General features: G+C 48.7%; 1 protein-coding gene across 1 annotated transcript; it reads right to left on the bottom strand.

The window, feature by feature from the left end:
* Positions 1 to 3,346: 3,346 nt before the first annotated feature.
* On the bottom strand, positions 3,347 to 12,370 carry LOC122919330 (cyclin-dependent kinase 20-like). Its single transcript, XM_044268287.1, is given in 9 exon segments — positions 3,347 to 3,814; positions 4,906 to 5,061; positions 5,405 to 5,449; positions 5,451 to 5,529; positions 5,605 to 5,667; positions 5,868 to 5,989; positions 6,068 to 6,256; positions 11,335 to 11,448; positions 12,175 to 12,370. Coding segments are annotated over 9 exon segments (1,023 nt in total). The 5' UTR covers positions 12,250 to 12,370; the 3' UTR covers positions 3,347 to 3,634.
* Positions 12,371 to 13,422: the final 1,052 nt, after the last annotated feature.

The following is a 13,422-nucleotide window of genomic DNA, read 5'->3' as shown; positions in this document are numbered from 1 at the left end:
CAGTCTGTGCCAAACTTGTCTCTTAACAAACAGATAGCATCTTATCACCTCCGAGCAGCCAACAGGGAGGAGAAGGGACCAGCCACCAGCCTAGCCACAGAGGACAGCCCCGGCCGCTCTGCACTGCTACTGCTGCATCACAATTAACCTTCTCCTTGCTAAACCGAAAAATGTGCAAACAGGAGACCCCCTCCCATCCATTCCGGGGGGATGCAGGGCTGTACTACTTATGACGGCGATTCTTACCATACCGATCAAGTCTGCCATGCAGTTTAATGCAATCTATTGTTTTCTGTTATCAGCCATTTCAGGCTCAGCAGAGGCGATAGGTGGTGTTCCACAAAAATCCCTTCCCCCTTTATCCAGGCATCAGTAGTAGATACACAGGTGTGAATGATGTGAACAGCTCCTCTCCTAACTGCTGCTGCACTCGTGGTGTCCTGGCCCTTTAAGCACCGCTGTGTGACCATGGCCGGGTACGTTCTGCAAAAAGTGAGAAATGATCGCCTGCTTACTGCACAAGTCCAGACGGCAGGTCTTTATCTAACATTGCATTTACACAGTCGGGATGAAAGGTTACTTATTGCCTATACAGCAATTCCCTGACGTACAGCTGTTATCCTGCGGGTCTGTCAGCAGACTACAGGCTGTGGGGCAGGGGACTATTATAAAATAGCCTCTGCAAAGCTGCTGCTTCGGGGAACTGAAGCTTGTATAGCGCCCTTATAGACACCGTAGTTAGTGGGTGCACAGACTAACTCATCCCCTACATCTGCAAGGTGTTACCCAGCCTGGCCAGGAGAGCATATTACTTCCATGAAGGAAAGGAGATAAGCGGTGACCAGACACTGTTTATCCCAAAGGAATAAACCACCGAAGGACCGTGTTCTGTCCTGAGCCATTAATATTGACCAGGGATTTAAAATACAGACTTAGGCTACATGCACACGACCGTATGTGTTTTGCGGTCCGCAAAAAAAACCAATGACATCTGTAAGCCATCCGTTTTTTTTGTTTTTTTTTGCGGATCCATTGTGACAATGCCTAAAACGGACAAGAATAGGAAATGTTCTATTTTTTTTGCAGGGCTACGGAACGGACATGGCCAAGCCATACTTACCCGTCGCGGCCAATGGATGCCCGTGTGGTCTCAGCCTAACACATTCTGATAATTATCTACGAGGTGAAGCGGCACTGTACTTTGAACAGACTTTTGATATGCGATAGGGACATGTCAAAAGTTTAGAGCGGTGGAGGTCTGAGCGCTAAGACCCCCACGGATCTCTAGAATGAGGGGAGAGAAGCACACGCATACCGCGCTCTCTCATTTCACTGCAGGACAGGAAGCAAGATGGACTCCATAGAAAGTCAGGCCTGTCTTGCTCCGGCATCGTGCAGCCAGGAGAGAGCGCGCGACATGCGTGTGCTTTTCTCCTCTTGTTCTATAGATCAGTGGGGGGTCTCAGCACTCAGACCCCCATCATACACCTACATTTTCAGTTCGGTTGAGTATGCATGTGTTGTCAATAGGGAGAGGTGAGAAAGCCGCTTCCTGATGGATGCTTATCTCCTGGGAGGACAAAAATATTTATTTCGCTCGATTCTCCTCTCCCCCAACATGATCGAAACCTGCCGTTCTTGCCAGGTTTGGCTGTCAATCCACTACTGGACATGGCGTCTTTAGAATTGAAGCCATTGACTAAAGGGTTAAAAAGCGGACCATTGCTTATTCCCCTCTGTTAATGATCAGGTGTATTTGAAAATCAGCAACATATCAGCCACATGTGAACATGCCCTAAGGGTACATCTACATGGATCAGGTGTTCTCCGCCAATCTCTGCTTCCAGTGAGGACCTGTCGTCCCTGTGAATGGCTGCAACAGTCATGTGTCGATGAGCCATCACTGGACATCAGGAAGCAGCGGTGGACCGTGGAGACGCCGGCATGAGCGCTCTCATGGTTTGGCGAGCATACTGTTTTTCTCATTTAAATAGTTATATGCAGGCGATCTGCAGCAGGACGCACAATACTTGGGTTTGTTGCAGTTTTTGACTTCCTCATTGAACTGAAAAGCCACAACAAATCCATGACCAATCCTCTACAGAACTTGGAAATCCATACCACAGGTGAATTTCTGCAGCGTGTGGATGGGATTAGCTGCTAGTATACTCCTCTGCAAGCAAATTTGGACAGAAAATTGACAGCAATCCGATAAGTGCTGACGTATCCTTAGAGAACATGGTATTCTTTTTTTATTGCTGGTTGTCCCTGTATATGAAGCTTCCATATTAGCCCCTGTGCTAGTTTCACCCTAGCATTAAAATCTTCCGGCACAGGAACAGCCTGCCGAAGTTCTATGCCGGATACTACCTGCACCGCCGGAGCACATAGACCATAATGGGACCCAGCGGGGATCGTGTCTATTTCTGGCATTAAAGCTGGGATTCAGCCAAACAAAAACTGCTGCAAGCACCGTTTGATTCCTGGCACTGATGTCGGAAACAGGCCAGATCCCCACTGGGTCCCATTATAGTCTAAGGGAACTGGGGTGGCTTTGGTCCTTTCCGGCTATGCCAGATACAATGGGGCACAGTTACTAATGGACTTGCGACACCTTTAGACGAAAAAATTGTTGCAAGTTCCCTTTTCTATCCAGCCGTCTGACACCGTTTTTGCCCTGGCGTAGTATTTACTCCAGACACACAGACTGCCACAGATGCACCTAATTTATGATGAAGCGCACACCTCGTCATAGCGGCAGTGCAGAGGGGGAAACTAAGACTGGCGTAAAAAGCCGGCCTCCGTAAATGTGCCTCAAAGAACTCTGTGCAAGCCTTACAGTGGAAATTCACACCCAGCTGCTCCTGCACCTACATGGTACCCAGCGATCACATAATCGTCTGGAATGCATCGGTAATAACGCCTCACAGAGCGCCATGTATACAGAGACGGTAATAAACCATCTGCAGCTGCAGACTCTTCAGAGGCATTTAGAGACGTCTCTGCAGAGTTATATATGTGCACAGCCAGACATTTGTCAGCTCGCATGTGGTTAATGGGAAAGTGATGAACTCAGCACCTAGCTCTCTGGCAGGGTAAGAGTTAAGTTCTGTTGTACATCCCATGTCCCCGTCAAGTTTTTGGCTGTCACACAAAGTGCTGAGACATTAAGCTCTCCACACACCCCTGAGCCCAGAGTGACTGACTAGCAATCCTTATCTCTGGCGCACAGATAACCCACTGTGCAGCGCCCATCCCTGCCCCATCCCACTCACTAACCCTCAACACATGGAAAGGGAGAAGAGTGCGGAACTGAACCCAGCAACTCAAGAACACCACAACTCCCTGATATATAAATATATAGAAGTTTATATTGTAAAATACCGTCCAGTACTATGTACAAGTGACCATGGCGGAGCTAGAGTGGACGGACCCATGACCCCACTGCAGATACAGGGTCTCTGCCAGGGCACTACAGCGGTAGGATCCATAGACCAGTCGAGACAGAGTCTCCATTAATCTCATCTGGCTTTGCTCGGGGGTAACGTACAGCTATTATGTGTATAGGATCTCCTACCCAAAATAAAGTCTTCAAAATAAGACCCAGAACCTGCCGGAAAGCCCTAAACTGTGGTCAGAGACCATGAAGATAGTCACTCAAGAGTCCGGGGTCTAGCAGGCTGTCAGATACAGGTTCTTCTGTATGAAACTCTCTCTGAAGTTGTCGGCTTCTTCTTCCACCCCGTTGGGGAATAGGCAGCTCTGAATGATGAGCAGGAAGAGGCTCCCGAAAGAAATATGGATGGAGAAGAGCCTGTAAGAGAACATGAAGTGAATGTGAGAGGGTCCTCTAAGCAAACCCCCTCAGCGGTGTATACTATATCTTGGGGTTTTACACATATAGGTTCTCCTATAGAAGGGGAGATCACACTCAACACTGGGCGGTCTGAGCCATCTCACTGACTATTTGTAAGATGGTCAGCTTCAAGCTGCCCATGTCAGGCCCCAATCTGACCAGCCTGGGATATTTTAACTTTCTCTAGGCTACATTTAACAATGACCTATCCTAAGGATAAGTCAACAATATCAAACTGGTGGGGGTCTGACACCCCCACCATCAGCTGTGGCAATGGAAACTATACAGGAAGAGAAGCAGAAGGCTCCATACACTATGAAGTATCCAGCACTGGTGTACTGCAGTGCAGATCCAATTCACTTGATCTGAGCGGCAGTACCCGGCATGGCGCTCTGTACACTGTATAGTCTCCAATTATGTCATCAGGAAACCCAGTGACACAATTGAAGGGGGAGCTCCCATTGATCATGCCACGGTCACTCCTGACCATAGAAAACAGTTGAACAGTCAGGATCGGAGGACATTCGACAGCCGAGCAACGACTCCAGAGCCGCATGGGACACCCATGTAACTTTTATTTTACAGTGCTGCAAAATATTGGCGCTCTAGAATAAGGGCTCTTTATGGCACCTCTCGGACATTTATGGCATAACCTAGCGATATGCCATAAATGTCCCAGATGGGAATACCCCTTTATTTGCTGGATGCCCGGTGTAAGAGTTATGGACTGATGGGAAGGTCAGTATTAGGCCTCTTTGAGATGAGCTAGTTCCATGCATCGGACTCGCATCGTGAGTATGCAGCAGCTCCCGTCCTGACCTCCCAGCACTGACGGGGTCACATAGCACATTGATTTATGATGCTATGTAACCCTTACAGTTCTGGAATGTATTGGATAACATTGACAGTATTATGTCAGTGTTAGTCCAATACATTCCAGACCTCCAAAGGTTACACAGCATCAACCCCTTGAGTGCTAGGAGGTCAGGAGGGGTGCTGCTGCATACTCGCGCTGCGAGTCCGATGCATGGGGCCTTTCATGGACTCACCTCCACTGCTCGAATCCTCTGGCCGGACGGATACACCAGGAAGCACATAAGGAGCTGCAGAGCCTCCGGAGAGGTGTCCGGCACGATGCACTCAGGAGGGAGAGGATGGTGCTCTTTGAAAGAAATTTTATTATAATCTGGGAGTTCTGTGATTTCCTGAAGTGTAAAAAGAGAACTGACATGATTTCACGGTATCATCTAATCAGCAATAGACGCCGCTTTATGAAATGAGACCTAAACCAGATACGATCAGATTTACACTGGCGGCAAAGGAACATAGTTAGAAGAGTATCACAGGGTGTCCTGCTACTGGGACCCCCAGTAACCAGCTGTAATCTCTGAGGGACCCTGCCAGGAAGTGTTTGATCAACCTGCAGCGCCACCACAGGGCAAATGAAGCATTACACAGTACAGACGGAAATCAGCAGGCTCAAAAAGCCCTTATCTTTGATGATTGGATCTTTCATTTTCATTGCTGCGTCCACAGTAAACCACTCACCGGCCATGTCTTTACATTAGGTGTCCCCAGTGTTCGAAGCACAGCAGCACAGCTGTTCAATGTCATTTTCTCCAGGGAAGAGGGGCGAGCTGTTGAGAAGTTCCCCAAAAATGCAGCCCACGGCCCTAGAGATAAGAACAGTGTTACCAAACCCGTACTTCTACTACTGCTGCTTGTAGAGTCAGGCACAAGGAACTCACCATAGATCCACTCCCTCATCATATTTGCGGGCTCCATACAGCAGCTCTGGGGCTCGGTACCATCTGCAAGTCACCCGGAGATACAAATAAAATGTAAACCAGGAAACAAGAACTAAAAAAAAAAAGGAGGTCTGTAAACCCCTAAAAGATTCATTCAAAGGGACAGCTCCATAATACTGAAAGGAGAGTCATCTGTGTCTTTCCAGCTATGCTCTGGCGGCCTTGCAACAACTGGAGAGGTTGAGTACTGCCGATTAACCAACCTGGTGGCTACTTGATGGCTGTACAGACGCCCCCTGTCATTAGAAAAGACTCGTGCCAGGCCAAAGTCTGCAATCTTGAGAAGCCCGGTGGAGCTGATAAGAAGATTTGCCGGTTTGAGATCCTGTTAAAATGGAGCAGAGGATGCTGACTGAGTAGTCCTCAGGTATTGGCGTGTACAGCGGTGGTCATGTTCACTTACCCGATGCATGATGGAATTTTCATGGCAGAACTTGACTCCTTTCAACAACATCATCATGTAGCCCTTGACCTGCGCCTCGGTCAGGGGTTGGTCAGAGTTCCTGATCACTTCTGAGAGATCAGAGAGCATGTACTCAAAGACGAGGACAAACCCTGTGCCATGTGGGAACACCTCCCTCAGTTTAACAACCTGCAGATACAAAAAAGGATAGTAATGATCCCCCAGCGGCCAGGCAAGGACTCCAATATATCAAAGCACAGCTACATGAAGAATGCACAGCCATGAAAGGTGGCAGATCACTGCAAAGACCTACGACACATGGACTGTCTATGACCGATCCAGGTGTTACCAGTATGAGAATGGTACCAAATTAATCATAAGGAAAGTGGTAAAGATACAGAAATATGCCCAAACTACTGAGCATGGTGCCATTATTCAGATGCCAACACTGAGGGGGCAGGAACACAAAAGGAATAATGCCACCACCAAGCATACAAAAGGTGTGACTCAATGACTAGGGGGTGGCAGAAGAAGGCAGTAAAGCCAACAGTAGGGGGCAGTAGAGGAATAACTCAGATATTATCGGAATAGGGAATGTAAAGAGACACAACCACTAGGGCGCAGAAGAAGGAGGCTAGACAGGTGACACAAGTGAGGAAGAAGATGGAAAAAGAAACAGTCAACACCAGAGGTGAGAAGAAGGAGGTGACAGAGCTAAGACTAGAGGGCAGAAGAAGAAGGAGGCGACAGAGGAAAGACTAGAGGGCAGAAGAAGAAGGAGGCGACAGAGGAAAGACTAGAGGGCAGAAGAAGAAGGAGGTGACAGAGGTAAGACTAGAGGGCAGAAGAAGAAGGAGGTGACAGATGTAAGACTAGAGGGCAGAAGAAGAAGGAGGTGACAGAGGTAAGACTAGAGGGCAGAAGTGGAAGGAGGTGACAGATGTAAGACTAGAGGGCAGAAGAAGAAGGAGGTGACAGAGCTAAGACTAGAGGGCAGGAGAAGGAGGAGGTGACAGAGGTAAGACTAGAGGGCAGAAGAAGAAGGAGGTGACAGAGGTAAGACTAGAGGGCAGAAGAAGGAGGTGACAGAGCTAAGACTAGAGGGCAGAAGAAGAAGGAGGTGACAGAGGTAAGACTAGAGGGCAGAAGAAGAAGGAGGTGACAGAGGTAAGACTAGAGGGCAGAAGAAGAAGGAGGTGACAGAGGTAAGACTAGAGGGCAGAAGAAGAAGGAGGTGACAGAGGTAAGACTAGAGGGCAGAAGAAGAAGGAGGTGACAGAGGTAAGACTAGAGGGCAGAAGAAGAAGGAGGTGACAGAGGTAAGACTAGAGGGCAGAAGAAGAAGGAGGTGACAGAGGTTAGACTAGAGGGCAGAAGTGGAAGGAGGTGACAGAAGTAAGACTAGAGGGCAGAAGAAGAAGGAGGTGACAGAGGTAAGACTAGAGGGCAGAAGGAGGTGACAGGTAAGATTAGAGGGCAGAAGAAGAATGTGACAAAGGTAAGACTAGAGGGCAGAAGAAGAAGGAGGTGACAGAGGTAAGACTAGAGGGCAGAAGAAGGAGGTGACAGAGCTAAGACTAGAGGGCAGAAGAAGAAGGAGGTGACAGTGGTAAGACTAGAGGGCAGAAGAAGAAGGAGGTGACAGAGGTAAGACTAGAGGGCAGAAGAAGAAGGAGGTGACAGAGGTAAGACTAGAGGGCAGAAGAAGAAGGAGGTGACAGAGGTAAGACTAGAGGGCAGAAGGAGGTGACAGGTAGATTAGAGGGCAGAAGAAGAATGTGACAAAGGTAAGACTAGAGGGCAGAAGAAGAAGGAGGTGACAGAGGTAAGACTAGAGGGCAGAAGAAGGAGGTGACAGAGCTAAGACTAGAGGGCAGAAGAAGAAGGAGGTGACAGAGCTAAGACTAGAGGGCAGAAGAAGAAGGAGGTGACAGAGGTAAGACTAGAGGGCAGAAGAAGAAGGAGGTGACAGAGGTAAGACTAGAGGGCAGAAGAAGAAGGAGGTGACAGAGGTAAGACTAGAGGGCAGAAGGAGGTGACAGGTAAGATTAGAGGGCAGAAGAAGAATGTGACAAAGGTAAGACTAGAGGGCAGAAGAAGAAGGAGGTGACAGAGGTAAGACTAGAGGGCAGAAGAAGGAGGTGACAGAGCTAAGACTAGAGGGCAGAAGAAGAAGGAGGTGACAGAGCTAAGACTAGAGGGCAGAAGAAGAAGGAGGTGACAGAGGTAAGACTAGAGGGCAGAAGAAGAAGGAGGTGACAGAGGTAAGACTAGAGGGCAGAAGAAGAAGGAGGTGACAGAGGTAAGACTAGAGGGCAGAAGAAGAAGGAGGTGACAGAGGTAAGACTAGAGGGCAGAAGAAGAAGGAGGTGACAGAGGTAAGACTAGAGGGCAGAAGAAGGAGGAGGTGACAGAGGTAAGACTAGAGGGCAGAAGAAGAAGGAGGTGACAGAGGTAAGACTAGAGGGCAGAAGAAGAAGGAGGTGACAGAGGTAAGACTAGAGGGCAGAAGAAGAATGAGGTGACAGAGGTAAGACTAGAGGGCAGAAGAAGAAGGAGGTGACAGAGGTAAGACTAGAGGGCAGAAGAAGGAGGTGACAGAGCTAAGACTAGAGGGCAGAAGAAGAAGGAGGTGACAGAGGTAAGACTAGAGGGCAGAAGAAGAAGGAGGTGACAGAGGTAAGACTAGAGGGCAGAAGAAGAAGGAGGTGACAGAGGTAAGACTAGAGGGCAGAAGAAGGAGGTGACAGAGCTAAGACTAGAGGGCAGAAGAAGAAGGAGGTGACAGAGCTAAGACTAGAGGGCAGAAGAAGAAGGAGGTGACAGAGGTAAGACTAGAGGGCAGAAGAAGAAGGAGGTGACAGAGGTAAGACTAGAGGGCAGAAGAAGAAGGAGGTGACAGAGGTAAGACTAGAGGGCAGAAGGAGGTGGACAGGTAAGATTAGAGGGCCTGAAGAAGAATGTGACAAAGGTAAGACTAGAGGGCAGAAGAAGAAGGAGGTGACAGAGGTAAGACTAGAGGGCAGAAGAAGGAGGTGACAGAGCTAAGACTAGAGGGCAGAAGAAGAAGGAGGTGACAGAGCTAAGACTAGAGGGCAGAAGAAGAAGGAGGTGACAGAGCTAAGACTAGAGGGCAGAAGAAGAAGGAGGTGACAGAGGTAAGACTAGAGGGCAGAAGAAGAAGGAGGTGACAGAGGTAAGACAGAGGCAGAAGGAGGTGACAGGTAAGATTAGAGGGCAGAAGAAGAATGTGACAAAGGTAAGACTAGAGGGCAGAAGAAGAAGGAGGTGACAGAGGTAAGACTAGAGGGCAGAAGAAGGAGGTGACAGAGCTAAGACTAGAGGGCAGAAGAAGAAGGAGGTGACAGAGCTAAGACTAGAGGGCAGAAGAAGAAGGAGGTGACAGAGCTAAGACTAGAGGGCAGAAGAAGAAGGAGGTGACAGAGGTAAGACTAGAGGGCAGAAGAAGAAGGAGGTGACAGAGGTAAGACTAGAGGGCAGAAGAAGAAGGAGGTGACAGAGGTAAGACTAGAGGGCAGAAGAAGAAGGAGGTGACAGAGGTAAGACTAGAGGGCAGAAGAAGGAGGAGGTGACAGAGGTAAGACTAGAGGGCAGAAGAAGAAGGAGGTGACAGAGGTAAGACTAGAGGGCAGAAGAAGAAGGAGGTGACAGAGGTAAGACTAGAGGGCAGAAGAAGAAGGAGGTGACAGAGGTAAGACTAGAGGGCAGAAGAAGAAGGAGGTGACAGAGGTAAGACTAGAGGGCAGAAGAAGGGGGTGACAGAGCTAAGACTAGAGGGCAGAAGAAGAAGGAGGTGACAGAGGTAAGACTAGAGGGCAGAAGAAGAAGGAGGTGACAGAGGTAAGACTAGAGGGCAGAAGAAGAAGGAGGTGACAGAGGTAAGACTAGAGGGCAGAAGAAGAAGGAGGTGACAGAGGTAAGACTAGAGGGCAGAAGAAGAAGGAGGTGACAGAGGTAAGACTAGAGGGCAGAAGAAGAAGGAGGTGACAGAGGTAAGACTAGAGGGCAGAAGAAGAAGGAGGTGACAGAGGTAAGACTAGAGGGCAGAAGAAGAAGGAGGTGACAGAGGTAAGACTAGAGGGCAGAAGAAGAAGGAGGTGACAGAGGTAAGACTAGAGGGCAGAAGAAGAAGGAGGTGGCAGAGGTAAGACTAGAGGGCAGAAGAAGAAGGAGGTGGCAGAGGTAAGACTAGAGGGCAGAAGAAGAAGGAGGTGGCAGAGGTAAGACTAGAGGGCAGAAGGAGGAGGAGGTGACAGAGGTAAGACTAGAGGGCAGAAGAAGAAGGAGGAGGTGACAGAGGTAAGACTAGAGGGCAGAAGAAGAAGGAGGAGGTGACAGAGGTAAGATTAGAGGGCAGAAGAAGAAGGCAACAGAGCTAAGACTAGAGGGCAGCAGAAGGAGGCTAGACTGGTGACACAAGGGAGAAAGAAGAGGGAAAAAGAAACAATCAACACCAGAGGTGAGAAGAAGGGGGCAACAGAGCTAAGACTAGAGGGCAGAAGAAGAAAGCAACAGAGCTAAGATAAGAGGGATGGAGGCAACAGAGGTAATACTACAGGGCAGAAGAAAAGAAAATGACAGAGCCAACACTACAGGGCAGAAGAAGAAGGCAACGGAGCTAACACTAGAAGGCAGAAGAAAAAGGCAACAGAAGTAACTCTAGAGGTCAAAAAAAGGAGGACAACTGAGGTAACACTACAGAGCAGAAGAAGGCAACAGAGCTAAGACAAGAGGGCAGAAGAAGGAAGCAACAGAGGTAACACTAGAGGGCAGGAGAAGGAGGTGACAGAGGTAACACTAAGCGAATAAGAGAGGAAATAAGGACAATGTTAGAGATCAGAAGAGGACTGTAAAAAGAGGAACACTAGAAGGACAAGAGAAGGAAGCAATAGCGTGATATGAAGTGGATAAGACGAGCAGAGAAGGAGGTTCATAGTGATCACACGGATGATTTATTTTACGCACTTATATAGCGCTGACATATTCCGCAGCGCTTTACAGACATTAGCGTCACGCTGTCCCCAATGGGGCTCACCATCTAAGGTCCCTATCAGTCTGTCTTTGGAGTGTGGGAGGAAACTGGAGAAAACCCACGTAAACACGGGGAGAACATACAAACTCCATGCAGATGTTGCCCTTGATTGGATTCCAACCCAGGACCCCAGAGCTGCAAGGACCCAGCGCCAACCACTGAGCCACCAGTGCCAACCACTGAGCCACCATGCTGCTGCTATCTTCATACTCACGTATGGATTGTCTTCAATCTCCCGCAGGGCCTTGATCTCCCGCAGGGCCTGGTTCGGGATGCCCTCCTCTAGTTTCCGCAGGGCCACTTTCTTAAGGGCAACAGCTTCCCCGGTCTGAGAATATCAGACGACCCAAAATATATGAAAAAGAAGCCGCCATGAGAGGCAGCACAGAAATATGAACAGATCCCTCAGGAATTAACCCTCTGTTTGCTGCACAATATTGGATTTACAATGATGGCATGCAGTGTTTTATCTTCCATTGAGGTCCTGTGGAGCTCTGGCGCCACATGCTGGTGACTATCAGTTACTACAACACATTCGAAAACAAATCCAAAGGAGACCTTGTGTTGATCCAAATCCCTGACCTCTGTAGATCAATAGTCGCACACAGCCCCCTGTTCACACTCTGTTTGTGGCGCACGGTTATGGTTCGGCTGCACTGCAATCTTGATCGTGCCCAAGAAGCGCAGTGTAGCGGTGGTAGCATCGAAATTAATGGGGGTAGCAGTGTGAGCACAGAATTGCAAAAAATCCTGCAGTGCACAAGGCCTCACCATTACCCTGTGGATGTATTTGGTGGTTCCCATGACAACACTGCAGGAATCAGGAGGAGAAGTGGTGTCAGTGGTGCAGCCGCAGGCTTTGGGCCTGTAACATTAAGAAGCCCTATCTCAGCCTAGCAGTAAGATGTTTGGGGGGGTTTGTTCAGCTGCCACAGTCCATATTAGTAAGTGCACCCCCCTACTATGGCATACATACCCCTATCACGTGACTGGGGGGGGCCAATTTAAATTAGCGACACCCCCATTTCACCTTCCCTATGACATGGCCGCCTACCTCGATGTGTTTGGCTTTGAACACGATGCCGTGAGCCCCTTCTCCGATCCGACCGAGCAAGCTGTACTGCTCCATCCGCCCGATCCCAACATACAGGGCCCCCGGGTGCAGCAGGAGGTCGGAACGCTTCTACGTGTTGCCTGGCAACAGGAGAGCGGATCATCGAGCATCACGTGACCACAGCCGGAACGCCCCCTTTTCCCTGTGCAGAGTGGGGAGGCGGGAAAAACAAAGCGCTGCCGCTGACAGGACGGAGCTGAGGCGGCGGCGGCTTTCGTCCGCTCCTCCATCTTCCTCTCGGGGTGCCATGTTCTTGGTCAGAGTCTGCTGGTTTTAAATACAATGACGCCATTGGCTTTTCATCATGATATATGAATATGGAGAAGAGTAACTAAAATGGTGCCTACTACATCATTTCATAAATACCTCAGAAAGTTGGGGCACAATGTAAAGCATGCTCCCAAAAACTGCACCCCGACAGAGGCCCCTGTGAACATTACATGGAAAATATACACTTAGGATGCCGGAGGATTTTACATTTTTGTTCCCAGAGCCATAACTTTTTTATTTTTCCGTTCACATACCCATATGCGGGCTTGTGTTTTTTTTTTGGGGGGGGGGACAAGTTGTACTTTCTAATGCCACCATTTAATATGGCATACAATGTAGTGGGAAGCGGCGGGGAAAAAAACAAATGAGGTGGAATTGGAAAAAAAACCACAATTCCTCCACAGTTTTACTGGTTTTGTCCCTACGGCGTTCTCTATGCGGCAGAACTGACCTGTGTCCTTCCTTCTCTGGGTCAGTACGATTACAACGATACCACATACGTATAGGTTTATGTTTAAATACTGAACAGAACTGGTGGGTAACCTCAATTGAGACTTAAAGGGGTTGGCCACTTTCTGGTTATTGTTGACCAATGTGTATATAAGATAATTATGTGACACTAATATAGTCTTTGTTGAAATTCTGCATCATTTGCTGTATTTTATAAGGTACAAAATGTCTTCTGTGCTGTCCACACAGAGGTCTTGTCCAAAAAATGGCTGCTGATGGAGGGTCATGTGACCAGGAAAATCACCTCCATGTGATGTCTCCTCCATTCACACACACCGTACCTGTACTAAACTCCAAACAGAACAAGCGCAGATGGCAGGAGCAGTGTATCTGAATGGAGGTGATTTTCCTGATCACATGACCCTCTATCAGCGGCCATTTTATGGACAAGACCTCTGTGTGGACAGC

The sequence above is a fragment of the Bufo gargarizans genome, chromosome 9 (assembly GCF_014858855.1).
Source record: "Bufo gargarizans isolate SCDJY-AF-19 chromosome 9, ASM1485885v1, whole genome shotgun sequence".
Lineage (NCBI taxonomy): Eukaryota > Metazoa > Chordata > Amphibia > Anura > Bufonidae > Bufo > Bufo gargarizans.
Note: the sequence above shows the minus strand (reverse complement) of the source record. Positions and strands in the feature narration are given on the sequence as shown.